The sequence below is a fragment of the Manis pentadactyla genome, chromosome 9 (genome assembly GCF_030020395.1).
Source record: "Manis pentadactyla isolate mManPen7 chromosome 9, mManPen7.hap1, whole genome shotgun sequence".
Lineage (NCBI taxonomy): Eukaryota > Metazoa > Chordata > Mammalia > Pholidota > Manidae > Manis > Manis pentadactyla.
The window spans coordinates 103274325-103295391 of NC_080027.1; the positions used below are offsets into that span (position 1 = coordinate 103274325).

At 39.2% G+C, this 21067-nt stretch overlaps 1 protein-coding gene across 7 annotated transcripts in view; it reads left to right on the top strand.

Moving 5' to 3' along the window:
- Window positions 1-21067, top strand: part of RABGAP1L (RAB GTPase activating protein 1 like) — a 738861-nt gene that overhangs the window by 424126 nt on the left and 293668 nt on the right. For all 7 annotated transcript variants that reach the window (XM_057507896.1, XM_057507900.1, XM_057507898.1 and 4 more), the window contains one exon: window positions 2741-2815. In XM_057507896.1, the coding sequence (XP_057363879.1) occupies window positions 2741-2815 (75 nt within the window). The remainder of the gene's footprint in view (window positions 1-2740; window positions 2816-21067) is intronic.

The window sequence follows — 21067 nt, forward strand, 5'->3', positions numbered from 1 at the left end:
TCATGGAAAAGGAAGCAACAGGGCACCCTCAGGAATGCTCCCACAAGGGAGAGTATGAGAACCTTTCTCTTCTTTCTTCCCTTTTTCTTCCTTCTTTATTCTCTCTGTCTGCAGTCCACCTTTTAATCCCTAATACACACTCACACACACACGCATACACACACACCCATGAGCTCTGGATGAAATTGCAAATTAAGCAATCAAAAGATAACTGTATACATCCAGGAAAATTAAATTAGTAAAAGGATGCTAATTCATCTTTCAATTTTTAAAATTAGAGCTCTGGAAACTGGTGATAATGGAAAAAAGCTCTTTTCAGATTCATTAGGTAATGATTCCATGATCTAATTTTTCTCTCAGAAGAGATTGTGATAATATCATCATTAGCAGGAAAAGGTTAAAAGAGAACAGTAGTACTGCAGAAGACACTATTAAGTAAATGAAAAGGCAGGCCACAGACTGGCAGAAAATACTGGCAATATGTATGTCTGACAATGGACTGTAAACCAAATGTTTAAAGAACTCCCATGAATCAACAGGGATGTGATGAGCAGCCTATTAAACAAGTGGGCAAGAACTTGAAGAGTCACAAAAACTACGTATCAGTTGCTGAAAAGCACGTTACTATGTCCTACAGCACAGTCATCAGGGAAATGCGAGTCAAAAACCAAAGGAATTAATGAAAGGGAAGAGACTGGCAAATCAAGGACTGACAAGGATGTGAAGCAGTGCATATTCTTACACTTTGCTTGTGTGGCTGTAATAATTATGCAATCACTTTGGAAAATAGTTTGGTAATTTCTTATAAATTTAAACATATACTTATCATTTGAACCTTGAACCTCCACTCCTAGGTATTTACCCAAGGAAAATGAAAACCAATATCTACAAAAACCCTTGTATATACATAGCAGCTATAATAGCTATATTCATATAAGCCAAAAACTGGTAAAAACCCAAATATTCATCAGTGGGTGAGTGGATTGGATAAACAACTGTGGTTTGATCAAACAGTGGAATTCTAACCAGCAGTGAAAAGGAATGAACTCATACATGCAACATGGAAGAATCTCAGAAACATTAAAAGAGGCCACAGAAGAGTATATATTATATGAGTCAATTTATATGAAATACTTTAAAAAATACAAAGTTAATAATACATTGCGATAAAAATCAGATCAGTGGTTGCCTGGGGTGGAGGTGGTTTGACTGCAGTGAGGCATGAGGGAAATTCTGAAATGATGGATATAATTTATAATGTTGGAGTTATAGAAATGACCCAACTCAAGGAATTATGTGGTTAAATATATGCATTTCACTGACTACAAGCTGTATTTTAATACAGTTTGTTTTTTTAAGTAAAAAAAAAAAAGGGTTCTGGACCCTGTACTCTGACTACTTTGGCATATGGAAATACCATACTTACCCTCCCTCTAAAAATCCCTCCCTAGTTATCTTTGATAATCATTGCCCTGGACAGAGACTATTCAAAATCATAATGCATTGTGTTAAAGCACATTAAATGGAAATTCCCCCACTAAAATGAATCACAACATGGAAAGGATACATGAGATGGGATATATTTCCAGGATTCAAACACCATGATTGGGATGTTTGCCTTTTAAAACTAAATGTGGTGGTCCCTGAATGATTATTTTTGTTTTAAATCAGGGTTCAGTAAACTGTGACCCATGTTGCCTGCTTTTGTACCATCCTTGAAATACGAAAGTTTTTTTGTGTGTTAAGGGGTTGTTTAAAAACCAAACAATGTACAGCAGATGTGTAAGTGTCCCTCAAGGCCTCAAATATTTACTATTTTTTTTACAGAAAAAGCTACTAATTCCTATTTACTCTTTGATTAGCACACTCTGCCTGCTGTCACTTATTCAAGTTCTTAAAAACTTGTACAGATTATCTTTTAAAAAAATTATAATCTCAGCAGTTGAAGTACTAGTTAATACATACTACTAAGTATACAATTTTATTTCCTTTCCTCTGAAAACTAAGGTGAATATTAAGTTAAATGGCATGATAGCTGCTTGCCAGGGAGCAATATATATATCCTGCAAATGGGCCTAGTTAGAATGATGTTAAAGATGGTGATTAGCTAGAACACCTGTCATAGTGGGTGCATATGTGGCATGAAGCTCTCTGTCAGCCATGCTGTGAAAGTTTGGAGCAATGCTCAGTGTTTCTGATTTGCCCCAGTGGTATAGATGGGAGGAGACATTTTTACTCTGCAGCTTTCTGGAAGGTGGGAGAGTAGTGCAGAAGGTCTTGATAAAGTCTGGAGGTTATAGATAGTGACTTTTTTGATCAGGGGATCTGCGTGACACTTTCAGCAGGTTTAACATATCCCTATAGTGCATTAGAACTCCCACACCAACTCTAGAACCTTCCCACCCTCTTCTGCTCTTTGCTCCTGTCTCATGGTCTATTCACCTGACCACAAACCATAATGGGTCTTTTAAAATTAATTTATGTGCTCTGAGAAGTACTTTATTCCAAATTCTAATGAGTCTGGGATAATGAAGCATCTAGAATTGCTTTAGGAAATGTGCAGCCTCTTTGCCGGGGGGGGGGGGTCCCACTGTGCTAATGACTCACACATCCAAGTTGAAGGAGGTGAAACTGGTGGACAGCCCAGGGACAGGAACAAGCAGCAGCCTGATGTGAGCTAGCACTTACGTTAAAGTCTGTGAATGTTTGTGATATTTCGTTCTCTTCCTCTTTTCTCCAGGCCTACTCTGTCTACGATGAGGACATTGGGTACTGCCAAGGACAGTCTTTTCTTGCTGCTGTATTGCTGCTGCATGTAAGTAATTTTCCATGTAATAAAAATGGCATGATGCTGCCAAGTTTATTTTATTCTACTTGGTTTTGTTCTTCCTATTTTCCATTAACCTGATAGGGATTACACATGGCATATCTTTTTAAAAATATACCTTTGGTGATAAAATAAGAGGTCTGATGTCAAGAAGAGGACAGTTTCTTGATAGAATTACTATCATTGGCTAGAAGGGAGTAACTTGCTTATTTGGAGGTCTTTTAAACTAGATACTTCTAGCATTAAAGTCAGTGTAACTGCCCAAATATGAGCAGGACCAGGACCATTATTAGGGAATGTGGCAAGGAAGTCTCTTATCTTTTCTTTGATTTATTTTTGTATATTCTTTCTTCTCAGTTACTTTCATTTAGCAGAACATTTATTGAGCATCAGTTACTTTCATTTAACAGAACATTTAACTGGGTCTGGAAGTGGGATTACAATTATGAATAATTCATCATTTGTGTTCTCAAAGGCCTCATGGTCAATGAGATGCAGGTAATATAGGCACATACCTATTAGTTTTATTCTTTCTTCATGTCTTCATTGAATTTTCTGATGTTCATTAAAAAAGAACTTTGGTATGGTAAGTGAGACCAAGACACAGAGTAAGAGGATAGAGAAGAGAATTACCACCCATCTTTGCCAGAGCTTTCAGGAAAATCTTTCTGGAAGAGATGATAGCTTTGCCAAGACATAAATAATTGAGGACGGAGGAGGCAGGAGAGGAAAGGGAAGAAGTAGAGACTGTGAGGCATAAGAAACAACATGAGTAAGTATGTGGAAACACGAGAGGCCATAGCATATAAAGGGAACAATATGAAATTATAGTCTCTGTACTGTTACTATAAGAATTATATGCAGGGAGAGGCATGAGGTAGAAATGGTCAGGTGGGACCAAATTGCAAAGACCTTGTAATCATGTCAAGAAATGTGGGCTTTATTCTGAAGCTAATGAGAGGCAGTTGATCAGTTTGAAGCAAGGGAATGGAAGTCAGATGTTCATTTCAGGTAAATTCTTACTATACCTGTGTAGAGGGTGGAATTGAAGAGAATGTGCTCAGCAGAGAGACCAGTTAGGAAGTATCAATCTAAATAAGAGGTGTTGGGGCCCAGAGAAAGAGAAACGGAATTGAGAAACATGCAGGAGGCAAAACTGATAATAAGTTTTATCGATTGATTGACAAAGTCAGGGTCAAAGGTAACATGTCTAATTTCTAACTTTGGTGACTGTATGGATTGTGGTATTTCGAGCTGAGATAGAAAATACATTCATTGAGAATGAATGTAGAAAAAAAGAGTAGGAGTTGATGATGAATTTTATTTTCAATTCTTTGAGTTAGGGCTATTTTGGGGGCATCTGAGTGAAGCTGTCCAGCATCCCGTTGGATTCTAGACACTGATGCTGGAGAGAAATCACAGCTGAAATCATGAGAGTGAGTCAGATAATCTCAGAATGGATATCAAAGAACAAGATAGAGCCTAGAAACACCAGGTATTTGAAAGGCTGAGGAGGAAGAGGAATTTTTGAAGAATTTCTGATTTTCTGTAGGAAGGAAGAAATGCTTACTGTCAAATGTAGCAGAGGGGTCCAGGAAGTTTAAAAGATATTTCTTTTAGGTTTACATTCTGGAAAGCAATTACAGTAGATTCACGGTCCTAATTCTGATAACTTGATTCTAATGAAAATAATGATACACAGTGGTTCTATTGTAATTAATTTACTCTATTTAATTGAGTTTGCTTTCTTCCTCTGTTACATTATCATCTGTTTATTCTTGATCTTTTGCACACTATGCTTCTTTCTTTGGTATCTCCATAGCCTATCTTCTTGTGATTCCTTGTGGTAATCAAGCACTTTATGGCCACAAATTTTAGGGCCCTTCTACCACTAAACCCGCCTAGTATCTAGAATAGCTAAGTCCCTATCACAAGGTTCTGGAGGCTGTAAGGAATGACATGGATGTGTTCACCAAGGTTCAGAGCCGTTTTTCTTCTAAAAAGAACCTTTGTAAGCACTCTGTTGAGAAGCTGATGTTCAAGCCATGGGTGGTGAAGCTTTGTTTCCCATAAGGTAATTTTTGAATGTATCAGTTTAGCACCAGTTTTAGACCCAGAGCCCTGTTAAAAAACATTACAGTACATTGATTAAACTTCATTGAGAAGAATATGTCTCTGAAAAATCTGTTCAGAGAGTTGACAGTGATTTAATTAATTTTAAGTTCATCTTTATTTGAAAACACCTCCACCTGGAAAGAAAGACAGTAAAATAACTTATTTCTAAAATAATTAGAAAGTTCAAATACTGAGAATTTTGTTCTGCCTTATATACTCTCCTGTATAATACAAGGGTCACATGGCAACAAAATTGCTTTTAAACTATGTCACAAGATGAATAGAAATGCAGGCCAGTTTCACACTTTCTACAATAATAGAATTATGCAGTTGTTACCATGGCTTATCAAGTAACTGGAAATATAGAAAGACCTTCAGAATCCTGAAGGAGAGATTAACTGATGTTCAACCTGGTGTTAATGAAAAACATTATAATTTTAATTGACAGGATGTGTGATAATTCCGTTAACTGACCAACCTGCCTATTAACAAGTTTTAATAAAAGTTAGCTGTAGGGAGCCAACATGGCTGTGGGAGTAGGACAGTGGGAATCTCCTCCCAAAAACATATATATTTTTGAAAATACAACAAAAACAACTAATCCTAAAAGAGAGACCAGAAGACACAGGACAACAGCCTGACTACATCCACATGTGCGAGAGCCCAGAGCCTGGTGAAAGGGGTAAGATACAACCCCGGCCCGGCGGGACCTCAGCACACCTCCCCCCAGCTCCCGGCGGAAGGGAGAGGGAGCCCAGGACTGCTAAACACCCAGCCCCAGCCACCCGCACCAGAGCACAGACACAGTGCATGCGTGGAGGGCTGGAAATTAGGGAAACAGGGCAGCAAGACCTCTGAGCGGGTGCCGAAGCTGATGCCCCTGTGACAAAGCAAAGCAAGTGCTTTTTGAAAGTCTTAAAGGGACAGCGATTTAACAGCTAGACAGAAACAACACAGGTCACAGCCCAGTGGCTAGAAATTACAGGGAAAACCGGGCGCACTAAACCCCTGGGCAACATCTCTGAGACCCCTCACGGAGGGAAACAGCAAAACAGCCCCGCCCACCCCACCCCCATCCATTACCCCTCCGGGTGCTGCAAAAACAGAGAAACAGCCTAAAGCAAAACACCCACAGAAACGAAAATTCCTACACTTCTGCCGGGCAAGACACAAAGACCCAGCCTACACGCAATTACCCAACCCAAGCCACTAGGGGTCGCAGTTGTCCCAGTAAAGAAAGGCCAATAGCAAGTGAAAAGTTTGGCCCTCCCAGCTGACAGTCAATAGCACCTGTCAACATGAAAAGGCAAAAAAATATGATCCAGACAAGACTAACCCAGACAGCTTCGGCATCTGCTACCTCTTCCCCTGAGAAGGAACCTGGGGAGATAGATTTAGCCAGTGTTCCTGAAAAAGAATTCAAAACAAAAGTCATAACCATGCTGACGGACTTGCAGAGAAATATGCAAGAACTAAGGAAGGAGAATACAGAAATAAAACAAGCTCTGGAAGGACTTCAAAACAGAATGGACGAGATGCAAGAGACCATTAATGGACTAGAAAACAGAGAACAGGAACGCAGAGAAGCTGATACAGAGAGAGATAAAAGGATCTCCAGGAATGAAAGAATTTTAAGAGAGCTCAGTGACCAATCGAAAAGGAACAATATACGCATTATAAGGATACCAGAATAAGTAGAGAGAGAAAAAGGTATAGAAAGTGTCTTTGAAGAAATAATTGCCAAAAACTTCCCCAAACTAGGGGAAGAAATGGCCTCTCAGACCACAGAGGTACACAGAACTCCCATGACAAGGGATCCAAGGAGGGCAACACCAAGACACATAAAAATTAAAATGGCAAAGATCAAAGACAAGGACAAAGTATTAAAGGCAGCCAGAGAGAAAAAAAAGGTCACCTACAAAGGAAAACCCATCAGGCTATCATCAGACTTCTCAACAGAAACCCTACAGGCCAGAAGAGAATGGCATGATATACTTAATGCAATGAAAAAGAAGGGCCTCGAACCAAGACTACTGTATCCAGCACGAATATCATTTAAATATGAAGTAGGGATTAAACAATTCCCAGACAAGCAAAAGTTGATGTAATTGGCCTCGCACAAACTACCTATTCAGGGCATCCTACAAGGACTGCTTTAGATGGGAGCACTCCTAAAAAGAGCACAGAACAAAACAAGCAACATATGAAGAAGGGAGGAGGAGGAATAAGAAGGGAGAGAAATAAAGAATCATCAGACCATGTTTATAATAGCTCAACAAGCAAGTTAAGTTAGACAGTAAGATAGTAAAGAAGCTAACCCTGAACCTTTGGTAACTACAAACTTAAAGCCTGCAATGGTAATAAGTTCATACCTTTCAATAATCACCCTAAATGTAAATGAACTGAATGCACCAATCAAAAGACACAGAGTAATAGAATGGATAAAAAAGCAAGATCCATCCATATGCTGCTTACAAGAGACTCACCTCAAACCCAAAGACATGCACAGACTTAAAGTCAAGGGATGGAAAAAGATATTTCATGCAAACAACAAAGAGCAGAAAGCAGGTGTTGCAATTCTGGTATCAGACAAAACAGACTTCAAAATAAAGAAAGTAACAAAAGACAAAGAAGGACATTACATAATTATAAAGGGCTCAGTCCAACAAGAGGATATAACCATTATAAATATATACGCACGCAATACAGGAGCACCAACATACCTGAAACAAATATTAACAGAACTAAAGAAGGAAATAGAATGCAATGCATTCATTCTAGGAGACTTCAACACACCACTCACTCCAAAGGACAGATCCACCAGACAGAAAATAAGTAAGGATATAGAGGCACTGAACAACACACTAGAACAGATGGACCTAATAGACATCTACAGAACTCTACATCCAAAAGCAACAGGATACACATTCTTCTCAAGTGCCCATGGAACATTCTCCACAATAGACCACATACTAGGCCACAAAAAGAGCCTCAGTAAATTCAAAAAGACTGAAATCCTACCATCCAAATTTTCAGACCACAAAGGCATAAAACTAGAACTAAATTGTACAAAGAAAGCAAAAAGGCTCACAAACACATGGAGGCTTAACAACACGCTCCTAAATAATCAATGGATCAATAACCAAATCAAAATGGAGATCCAGCAATATATGGAAACAAACGACAACAACAACACAAAGCCCCAACTACTGTAGGACACAGCAAAAGCAGTCTTAAGAGGAAAGTATATAGCAATCCAGGCATATTTAAAGAAGGAAGAACAATCCCAACTGAATGGTCTAATGTCACAATTACCGAAATTGGAAAAAGAAGAAGAAATGAGGCCTAAGGTCAGCAGAAGGAGGGACAGAATAAAGATCAGAGAAGAAATAAATAAAATTGAGAAGAATAAAACAATAGCAAAATCAATAAAACCAAGAGCTGGTTCTTCGAGAAAATAAACAAAATAGATAAGCCTCTAGCCAGACTTATTAAGAAGAAAAGAAAGTCAACACAAATCTACAGTATCAGAAACGAGAAAGGAAAAATCACAACAGACCCCACAGAAATGCAAAGAACTATTGGAGAATACTATGAAAACCTATATGCTAACAAGCTGGGAAACCTAGGAGAAATGGACAACTTCCTAGAAAAATACAACTTTCCAAGACTGACCCAGAAAGAAACAGAAAATCTAAACAGACCAATTACCAGCAACGAAATTGAAGCGGTAATCAAAAAACTACCAAAGAACAAAACCCCCGGGCCAGATGGATTTACCTCGGAATTTTATCAGACATACAGGGAAGACATAATACCCATTCTCCTTAAAGTTTTCCAAAAAATAAAAGAGGAGGGTATACTCCCAAACTCATTCTTTGAAGCTAACATCACCCTAATACCAAAACAAGGCAAAGACCCCACCAAAAAAGAAAACTACAGACCAATATCCCTGATGAACGTAGATGCAAAAATACTCAACAAAATATTAGCAAACCGAATTCAAAAATACATCAAAAGGATCATACACCATGACCAAGTGGGAATGATCACAGGGATGCAAGGATGGCACAACATTCGGAAGTCCATCAACATCATTCACCACATCAACAAAAAGAAAGACAAAAAACACATGATCATCTCCATAGATGCTGAAAAAGCATTTGAAAAAGTTCAACATCAATTCATGATTAAAACTCTGAGCAAAATGGGAATAGAGGATAAGTACCTCAATATAATAAAGGCCATCTATGAAAAACCCACAGCCAACATGATATTGAACAGCGAGAAGCTGAAAGCTTTTCCTCTGAGTTCGGGAAATAGAAAGGGATGCCCACTCTCCCCACTGTTATTTAACATAGTACTGGAGGTCTTAGCCACGGAAATCAGACAAAACAAAAAAATACAAGGAATCCAGATTGGTAATGAAGAAGTTAAACTGTGACTATTTGCAGGTGAAATGATACTGTACATAAAAAACCCTACAGACTCCACCCCAAAACTACTAGAACTGATATCGGAATACAGCAAAGTTACAGGATACAAAATCAACACACAGAAATCTGTGGCTTTCCTATACACTAACAATGAAACAACAGAAAGATAAATCAGGATAACAACTGCATTCACAATTGCATCAAAAAAAAAAAAATATCTAGGAATAAACCTAACCAAAGAAGTGAAAGACTTATACTCTGAAAACTACAAGTCACTCTTAAGAGAAATTAAAGGGGACACTAACAGATGGAAAATGCATCCCATGCTTGTGGCTAGGAAGAATTAATATCATCAAAATGGCCATCCTGCCCAAAGCAATATACAGATTTGATGCAATCCCTATGAAACTACCAGCAACATTCTTCAATGAACTGGAACAAATAATTCAAAAATTGATATGGAGCCAACAAAGACCCCAAATAGCCAAATCAATCCTGAGAAAGAAGAATGAAGTAGGGGGGATCTCACTCCCCAACTTCAAGCTCTATTATAAAGCCATAGTAATCAAGACAATTTGGTACTGGCACAAGAGCAGAGCCACAGACCAATGGAACAGACTAGAGAATCCAGACATTAACCCAGACATATATGGTGAATTAATATTTGATAAAGGAGCCATGGACATACAATGGCGAAATGACAGTCTCTTCAACAGATGGTGCTGGCAAAACTGGACAGCTACATGTAGGAGAATGAAACTGGACCATTGTCTAACCCCATATACAAAAGTAAACTCCAAATGGATCAAAGACCTGAATGTAAGCCATGAAACCATTAAACTCTTGGAAGAAAACATAGGCAAAAACCTCTTAGACATAAACATGAGTGACCTCTTCTTGAACATATCTCCCCGGGCAAGGAAAACAACAGCAAAAATGAGTAAGAGGAACTATATTAAGCTGAAAAGCTTCTGTACAGCAAAAGACACCATCAATAGAACAAAAAGGATCCCTACAGTATGGGAGAATGTATTTGAAAATGACACATCCGATAAAGGCTTGACATCCAGAATATATAAAGAGCTCACACGCCTCAACAAACAAAAAACAAATAACCCAATTAAAAAATGGGCAGAGGAACTGAACACACAGTTGTCCAAAAAAGAAATACAGATGGCCAACAGACACATGAAAAGATGCTCCACATCGCTAATTATCAGAGAAATACAAATTAAAACTACAATGAGGTATCACCTCACACCAGTAAGGATGGCTGCCATCCAAAAGACAAACAACAAATGTTGGCGAGGCTGTGGAGAAAGGGGAACCCTCCTACACTGCTGGTGGGAATGTAAGTTAGTTCAACCATTGTGGAAAGCAGTATGGAGGTACATCAAAATGCTCAAACAGACTTACCATTTGACCCAGGAATTGCACTCCTAGGAATTTACCCTAAGAATGCAGCAATCAAGTATGAGAAAGACCAATGCACCCCTATGTTTATCGCAGCACTATTTACAATAGCCAAGAATTGGAAGCAACCTAAATGTCCATCGATGGATGAATGGATAAAGAAGATGTGGTACATATACACAATGGAATACTGCTCAGCCATAAGAAAAGGGCAAATCCAATCATTTGCAGCAACATGGATGGAGCTGGAGGGTATTATGCTCAGTGACACAAGCCAAGCGGAGAAAGAGAAATACCAAATGATTTCACTCGTCTGTGGAGTATAAGAACAAAGGAAAAACTGAAGGAACAAAACAGCAGCAGAATCAGAGAACTCAAGAATGGACTAACAGGTACCAAAGGGAAAGGGACTGGGGAGGATGGGTGGGTAGGGAGGGATAAGGGGGGGGAGAAGTAGGGGGGTATTAAGATTAGCATGCAAGGGGGGGTAGGAGAAAAGGGAGGAATGTACAACACAGAGAAGGCAAGTAGTGATTCTACAACATTTTGCTATGCTGATGGACAGTGACTGTAAAGGGGTTTATTGGGGAGACCTGGTATAGGGGAGAGCCTAGTAAAGAAAATATTCATCATGTAAGTGTAGATTAATGATAAAAAAAAAAAAAGCAGTTCCTGTGTGGTGACCTCCAATGAGTTCTACACAGTGATATAAAGGGCATATAAAAGGGTAGGCAAAGGGTCTGTTTGTGTTTATACAGAGGATCAAAGCCTAATTGGGCTACCCCAAAAATGAACTAAGATATGATATGAAAAACAACTTCCAACATCAGCACTCTCGGGAAGACTCATGCCAAAAGATGATCATCAGAAAACCCCAACAAAGATCCACGCACTGCTACAGGTGTAGATGCACTCATCCCACCAGTTCCTGGACTTGCCATGGGAATGAGGAAGGAGATATCTAAGCTGGCCTGTGCATACAGTAAAACAACAAATATGACTGGATCTGTACTGTTGGAACTCAACCAAGAATTAGGAGAAGTGCAAATTGTAGCGCTCCAAAATCTTACAACTACAGACTATTTACTGTTAAAAGAACATAAGGGATGTGAACATTCCCCAGGACTGGGTTGTTTTAATTTGTCTGATTTCTCTCAGACTGTTCAAGTTCAGCTGGACAATATCCACCATATCACAGATAAGTTTCCACAAATGCCTAAGGTGCCTAACTGGTTTTCTTGGTTTCACTGGAGATAGCTGGTAATTACAGGTATGCTTTGGTTACATAACTGTACTCCTATTATGTTAATGTGTGTGTGCAATTTAATTAGTAGTTTAACATCTATACATGCTGAAGTTACTCTACAAGAAGATATGTCAAAGAAATAATCAATCTTCCCATGTTTTCTTCCGCCTGCTACTTCTATAGCTTTTCTTCTTCCTTCCTAACTACATCCCTTAAATAGAATTCATGCCTCATATCGAATTTACTGAGTATCATAATTCTTCCAAGTGGTATAAGACACCTCAAGACAAATGCTGGGCATAGAAGCCACAGGGCATAAATATGCAAAGAAGTAAAAAGCTAACCTTTTCAAACAATAAGGCTTCTCTCTCACTTACCAACTTAACATTTCCCTGTATGGCCCTGGAAGATGACTGGTTAGCCAGAGATGGGTAAGATTCCTCAAGGGAGGAACAACCTAAGACAGGCACAGTCACAGGGGGGCCATCAGGTGAGAAATAGGGGGATCAACAGAGGTGAGGCTTAGAACCTCCCCCCCCCTGTTCTGAGAGAAATCTTCCTCATACGTGGATGTTTTATGGCCCTTGTCTAGCTTGGATTAACACATAGTCTACAGGCACACACCTGATCATCTACATTTGCTCTCTTACAACACTAAACTATGTTTTCTTCCTTTATCTTGTATCTATCTACCACTTCAGCATTTTATTAAAAATAATAGTAATAAAGAGAGAAATGTGATATCCACATATAAATCAAGTATAAAAATCAAATGAGTATTCATATTCGAACTGTTTATAGTTCATAATGCATAAGCAAAACCGACAGCTTCTGTGATGACTGCCCTTGTAATGTTCACCATGTAACTTATTCACTATGTAAGAATTTGTCCTCCATGTAAGAACTTGTTTGTTATGCTTCAGAAGATTGGAGACTGATGAAAATTAGGCTTGTGGTGGATTAATGATTGTGCATTGAGCATTGACTCCCCTATACAGAATTTTATTGTTGTTAACCATTTGATCAATAAATATGAGAGATGCACTCACACACACATGCACAAATATACCCACTTCCAATTGTAAAATAAATAAGTAACAGGGATGTAATGTATAGCATAAGGAATATAGTCAAAATATGGTAACAACTTGGTATGGTGATAGCTGGTACCTAGAATTATCATGTATATAAATGTTGAATCACTGTGTTGTACACCTGAAACTAATGTAATACTGTGTGTCAACTAACCTTCAATAAAAAATAACTATCCAAAAAAAAAATAGTTAACTGTAATTTTTTAAAAAAATATTTCTATATGATATATTCTTTTTTATTTTATTTTATTTTATTTTATTTTTTTTTGTGAGGGCATCTCTCATATTTATTGATCAAATGGTTGTTAACGACAATAAAATTCTGTATAGGGGAGTCAATGCTCAATGCACAATCATTAATCCACCCCAAACCTAATTTTCGTCAGTCTCCAATCTTCTGAGGCATAACAAGCAAGTTCTTACATGGAGAACAAATTCTTACATAATGAATAAGTTACATAGTGAACAGTACAAGGGCAGTCATCACAGAAACTTTCGGTTTTGCTCATGCATTATGAACTATAAGCAGTCAGTTCAAATATGAATAATCATTTGGTTTTTATACTTCATTTATATGTGAATACCACATTTCTCTCTTTATTATTATTATTTTTAATGAAATGCTGAAGTGGTAGGTAGATACAAGATAAAGGTAGAAAACATAGTTTAGTGTTGTAAGAGAGCAAATGTAGATGATCAGGTGTGTGCCTGTAGACTATGTGTTAATCCAAGCTAGACAAGGGCAATAAAACATCCACGTATGCAGAAGATTTCTCTCAGAACAGGGGGGGTGAGGTTCTAAGCCTCACCTCTGTTGATCCCCAATTTCTCACCTGATGACCCCCCTGCGACTGTGCCTGTCTTAGGTTGTTCCTCCCTTGCGGAATCTTACCCGTCTCTGGCTAACCAGTCATCTTCCGGGGCCATACAGGGAAATGTAAAGTTGGTAAGTGAGAGAGAAGCCTTGTTGTTTGAAATGGTTAGCTTTTTATTTCTTTGCATATTTATGCCCTGTAGCTTCTATGCCCAGCATTTGTCTTGAGGTATCTTTACCACTTGGAAGAATTATGATACTCGGTAAATTTGATATGAGGCACGAATTCTATTTAAGGGTTGTAATTAGGAAGGAAGAAGAAAAGCTATAGAAGTAGCAGGCGGAAGAAAACATGGGAAGATTGATTATTTCTTTGACATATCTTCTTGTAGAGTAACTTCAGCGTGTATAGGTCATAAGCTACTACCTAAATTGCGCACACACATTAACATAATAGGAGTATAGTTACATAACCAAAGCATATCTGTAATTACCAGCCATCTCCAGTGAAACCAAGAAAACCAGTTAGGCATCTTAGGCATTTGTGAAAACTTATCTATGATATGGTGGATATTGTCCAGCTGAACTTGAACAGTCTGAGAGAAATCAGACAAATCAAAACAACCCAGTCCTGGGGAATGTTCACATCCCTTATGTTCTTTTAACAGTAAATAGTCTGTAGTTGTAAGATTTTGGAGTGCTACAATTTGGAGTTCTCCTAATTCTTGGTTTAGTTCCAACATTATAGATCCAGTCAAATTTGTTGTTTTACTGTATGCACAGGCCAGCTTAGATATCTCCTTCCTCATTCCCATGGCAAGTCCAGGAACTGGTGGGATGAGTGCATCTACAGCTGTAGCAGTGCGTGGATCTTTGTTGGGGTTTTTTGATGATCATCTTTTGGCATGAGTCTTCCCGAGAGTGCTGATGTTGGAAGTTGTTTTTCATATCATATCTTAGTTCATTTTTGGGGTAGCCAAATTAGGCTTTGATCCTCTGTATAAACACAAACAGACCCTTTGCCTACCCTTTTATATGCCCTTTATATCACTGTGTAGAACTCATTGGAGGTCACCACACAGGAACTGCTTTTTTTTTTTTTATCATTAATCTACACTTACATGATGAATATTTTCTTTACTAGGCTCTCCCCTATACCAGGTCTCCCCAATAAACCCCTTTACAGTCACTGTCCATCAGCATAGCAAAATGTTGTAGAATCACTACTTGCCTTCTCTGTGTTGTACATTCCTCCCTTTTCTCCTACCCCCCCTTGCATGCTAATCTTAATACCCCCCTACTTCTCCCCCCCCCTTATCCCTCCCTACCCACCCATCCTCCCCAGTCCCTTTCCCTTTGGTACCTGTTAGTCCATTCTTGAGTTCTCTGATTCTGCTGCTGTTTTGTTCCTTCAGTTTTTCCTTTGTTCTTATACTCCACAGACGAGTGAAATCATTTGGTATTTCTCTTTCTCCGCTTGGCTTGTGTCACTGAGCATAATACCCTCCAGCTCCATCCATGTTGCTGCAAATGATTGGATTTGCCCTTTTCTTATGGCTGAGCAGTATTCCATTGTGTATATGTACCACATCTTCTTTATCCATTCATCCATCGATGGACATTTAGGTTGCTTCCAATTCTTGGCTATTGTAAATAGTGCTGCGATAAACATAGGGGTGCATTGGTCTTTCTCATACTTGATTGCTGCATTCTTAGGGTAAATTCCTAGGAGTGCAATTCCTGGGTCAAATGGTAAGTCTGTTTGAGCATTTTGATGTACCTCCATACTGCTTTCCTCAATGGTTGAACTATCTTACATTCCCACCAGCAGTGTAGGTGGGTTCCCCTTTCTCCACAGCCTCGCCAACATTTGTTGTTGTTTGTCTTTTGGATGGCAGCCATCCTTACTGGTGTGAGGTGATACCTCATTGTAGTTTTAATTTGTATTTCTCTGATAATTAGCGATGTGGAGCATCTTTTCATGTGTCTGTTGGCCATCTGTATTTCTTTTTTGGACAACTGTGTGTTCAGTTCCTCTGCCCATTTTTTAATTGGGTTATTTGTTTTTTGTTTGTTGAGGCGTGTGAGCTCTTTATATATTCTGGATGTCAAGCCTTTATCGGATGTGTCATTTTCAAATACATTCTCCCATACTGTAGGGATCCTTTTTGTTCTATTGATGGTGTCTTTTGCTGTACAGAAGCTTTTCAGCTTAATATAGTTCCTCTTACTCATTTTTGCTGTTGTTTTCCTTGCCTGGGGAGATATGTTCAAGAAGAGGTCACTCATGTTTATGTCTAAGAGGTTTTTGCCTATGTTTTCTTCCAAGAGTTTAATGGTTTCATGGCTTACATTCAGGTCTTTGATCCATTTGGAGTTTACTTTTGCATATGGGGTTAGACAATGGTCCAGTTTCATTCTCCTACATGTAGCTGTCCAGTTTTGCCAGCACCACCTGTTGACAAGACTGTCATTTCGCCATTGTATGTCCATGGCTCCTTTATCAAATATTAATTCACCATATATGTCTGGGTTAATGTCTGGATTCTCTAGTCTGTTCCATTGATCTGTGGCTCTGCTCTTGTGCCAGTACCAAATTGTCTTGATTACTATGGCTTTACAGTAGAGCTTGAAGTTGGGGAGTGAGATCCCCCCTACTTTATTCTTCTTTCTCAGTATTGCTTTGGCTATTCGGGGTCTTTGGTGTTTCCATATGAATTTTTCAATTATTTGTTCCAGTTCATTGAAGAATGTTGCTGGTAGTTTCATAGAGATTGCATCAAATCTGTATATTGCTTTGGGCAGGATGGCCATTTTGACGATACTATTTCTTCCTAGCCACGAGCATGGGATGAGTTTCCATCTGTTAGTATCCCCTTAGTTTTTCTTAAGAGTGACTTGTAGTTTTCAGAGTATAAGTCTTTCACTTCTTTGGTTAGGTTTATTCCTGGGTATTTTATTTTTTTTGATGCAATTGTGAATGGAGTTGTTTTCCTGATTTCTCTTTCTGTTGGTTCTTTGTTAGTGTATAGGAAAGCCACAGATTTCTGTGTGTTGATTTTGTATCCTGCAACTTTGCTGTATTCCGATATCAGTTCTAGTAGTTGTGGGGTGGAGTCTTTAGGGTTCTTTATGTACAGTATCATGTCATCTGCAAATAGTGACAGTTTAACGTCTTGTTTACCAATCTGGATTCCTTGTATTTCTTTATTTTGTCTGATTGCAGTGGCTAGGACCTCCAGTACTATGTTAAATAACAGTGGAGAGAGTGGGCATCCCTGTCTAGTTCCCGATCTCAGAGGAAATGCTTTCAGCTTCTCGCTGTTCAATATAATGTTGGCTGTGGGTTTATCATAGATGGCCTTTATTATGTTGAGGTACTTGCCCTCTATTCCCATTTTGCTGAGAGTTTTTAACATGAATGGATGTTGAACTTTGTCAAATGCTTTTTCAGCATCTATGGAGATGATCATGTGGTTTTTGTCTTTCTTTTTGTTGATGTGGTGGATGATGTTGACGGACTTTCGAATGTTGTACCATCCTTGCATCCCTGGGATGAATCCCACTTGGTCATGGTGTATGATCCTTTTGATGTATTTTTGAATTCGGTTTGCTAATATTTTGTTGAGTATTTTTGCATTTACATTCATCAGGGATATTGGTCTGTAGTTTTCTTTTTTGGTGGGGTCTTTGCCTGGTTTTGGTATTAGGGTGATGTTAGCTTCATAGAATGAGTTTGGGAGTATCCCCTCCTCCTCTATTTTTTGGAAAACTTTAAGGAGAATGGGTATTATGTCTTCCCTGTATGTCTGATAAAATTTCGAGGTAAATCCATCTGGCCCGGGGGTTTTGTTCTTTGGTAGTTTTTTGATTACCGCTTCAATTTCGTTGCTGGTAATTGGTCTGTTTAGATTTTCTGTTTCTTCCTGTGTCAATCTTGGAAGGTTATATTTTTCTAGGAAGTTGTCCATTTCTCCTAGGTTTCCCAGCTTGTTAGCATATAGGTTTTCATAGTATTCTCCAATAATTCTTTGCATTTCCGTGGGGTCCGTCGTGATTTTTCCTTTCTCGTTTCTGATACTGTTGATTTGTGTTGACTCTCTTTTCTTCTTAATAAGTCTGGCTAGAGGCTTATCTATTTTGTTTATTTTCTCGAAGAACCAGCTCTTGGTTTCATTGATTTTTGCTATTGTTTTATTCTTCTCAATTTTATTTATTTCTTCTCTGATCTTCATTATGTCCCTCCTTCTGCTGACCTTAGGTCTCATCTGTTCTTCTTTTTCCAATTTCGATAATTGTGACATTAGACCATTCATTTGGGATTGCTCTTCCTTTTTTAAATATGCTTGGATTGCTATATACTTTCCTCTTAAGACTGCTTTTGCTGTGTCCCACAGAAGTTGGGGCTTAGTGTTGTTGTTGTCATTTGTTTCCATATATTGCTGGATCTCCATTTTGATTTGGTCATTGATCCATTGATTCTTTAGGAGCATGTTGTTAAGCCTCCATGTGTTTGTGAGCCTCTTTGCTTTCTTTGTACAGTTTATTTCTAGTTTTATGCCTTTGTGGTTTGAAAAGTTGGTTGGTAGGATTTCAATCTTTTGGAATTTTCTGAGGCTCTTTTTGTGGCCTAGTATGTGGTCTATTCTGGAGAATGTTCCATGTGCACTTGAGAAGAATGTATATCCCGCTGCTTTTGGATGTAGAGTTCTATAGATGTCTATTAGGTCCATCTGCTCTACTGTGTTGTTCAGTGCTTCCGTGTCCTTACTTATTTTCTGCCCGGTGGATCTATCCTTTGGGGTGAGTGGTGTGTTGAAGTCTCCTAGAATGAATGCATTGCAGTCTATATCCCCCTTTAATTCTGTTAGTATTTGTTTCACATATGCTGGTAGTCCTGTGTTGGGTGCATATATATTTAGAATGGTTATATCCTCTTGTTTGACTGAGCCCTTTATCAATATGTAGTGTCCTTCTTTATCTCTTGTTACTTTCTTTGTTTTGAAGTCTATTTTGTCTGATATTAGTACTGCAACCCCTGCTTTCTTCTCACTGTTGTTTGCTTGAAATATGTTTTTCCATTCCTTGACTTTTAGTCTGTACATGTCTTTGAGTTTGAGGTGAGTTTCTTGTAAGCAGCATATAGATGGGTCTTGCTTTTTTATCCATTCTGTTACTCTGTGTCTTTTGATTGGTGCATTCAACCCATTAACATTTAGGGTGACTATTGAAAGATATGTACTTATTGCCATTGCAGGCTTTAAATTCGTGGTTACCAAAGGTTCAAGGTTAGCCTCTTTAGTATCTTACTGCCTAACTTAGCTCGCTCATTGAGCTGTTATATGCACCATCTGGAGATTCTTTTCTTCTCTCCCTTCTTGTTCCTCCTCCTCGATTCTTCATATGTTAGGTGTTTTGTGCTGTGCTCTTTCTAGGAGTGCTCCCATCTAGAGCAGTCCCTGTAAGATGTTCTGTAGAGGTGGTTTGTGGAAAGCAAATTCCCTCAGCTTTTGTTTGTCTGGGAATTGTTTAATCCCACCGTCATATTTGAATGATAGTCGTGCTGGATACAGTATCCTTGGTTCAAGGCCCTTCTGTTTCATTGTATTAAATATATCATGCCATTGTCTTCTGGCCTGTAGGGTTTCTGTTGAGAAATCTGATGTTAGCCTGATGGGTTTCCCTTTATAGGTGACGTTTTTCTCTCTAGCTGCCTTTAAAGCTCTTTCCTTGTCCTTGATCTTTGCCATTTTAATTATTATGTGTCTTGGTGTTGTCTTCCTTGGATCCTTTCTGTTGGGGGTTCTGTGTATTTCAGTGGTCTGTTCGATTATTTCCTCCCCCAGTTTGGATAAGTTTTCAGCAATTATTTCTTCTAAGACACTTTCCATCCCTTTTCCTCTCTCTTCTTCTTCTGGGACGCCTATAATACAGATATTGTTCCTTTTGGATTGGTCACACAGTTGTCTTAATATTGTTTCATTCCTGGAGATCCTTTTGTCTCTCTCTATGTCAGCTTCTATGCGTTCCTGTTCTCTGATTTCAATTCCATCAATGGCCTCTTGCATTCTATTCATTCTGCTTATAAACCCTTCCAGAGTTTGTTTCATTCCTGCGATCTCCTTTCTGGCATCTGTGATCTCCCTCCGGACTTCATCCCATTTCTCTTGCGTATTTCTCTGCATCTCTGTCAGCATGTTTATGATTCTTATTTTGAATTCTTTTTCAGGAAGACTGGTTAGGTCTGTCTCCATCTCTGGTGTTGTCTCTGTGATCTTTGTCTGCCTGTAGCTTTGCCTTTTCATGGTGATAGGAATAGTTTGCAGAGCTGGGACGAGTGACGGCTGGAAGGACTTCCTTTCTTGTTGGTTTGTGGCCTCCCTCTCCTGGGAGAACAGCGACCTCTAGTGGCTTGTGCTGCGCAGCTGCGCGCAGACAGGGCTTCTGCTTCCTGCCCGGCTGCTATGGAGTTAATCTCCGCTGTTGCTGTGGGCGTGGCCTGGCTCGGGCAGCTGCTCCAAAATGGTGGAGTCGCGTTGGAGCAGGAGCAGCTGGGAGGCTATTTATCTCCGTAAGGGGTCTCCCTGCTCCGTGCAGCCCAGGGTTTAGGGTGCCCAGAGATCCCCGGATTCCCTACCTCTGGATTATGTGACCCGCCCTGCCCCTTTAAGACTTCCAAAAAGCACCCACCAAAACAAAACAACGACCACCAAAAAAAAAAAAAAAAAAAATTTTTAAATTAAAAAAAAAAAAAATTTTTTTTAATTAAAAAAAAAGGTGATCGCTCGTTTTTCTTTATTCTCCGGTGCCAGCCTCAGACCTCTGCTCACCGGTCTTGCTGCCCTGTTTCCCTTGTATTGGGGTCCCTATCCCTTTAAGACTTCCAAAAAGCGCTCGCCAAAACAAAACAGCAAAAAAGCGAAAAAAAAAAAAAATGGTCGCGTGCTTTTGTTATGTCCTCCGGCGCCCGGCCTCCAGTGCCCGCTCACTGTTCTTGCTGCCCTGTTTTCCTAGTATCGAGCGCCCTGCACTCTGGCCCGGATGGCAGGGGCTGGGTGTTCGGCAGCCCTGGGCTCCGTCTCCCTCCCGCTCTGCCTGCTCTTCTCCCGCCGGGAGCTGGGG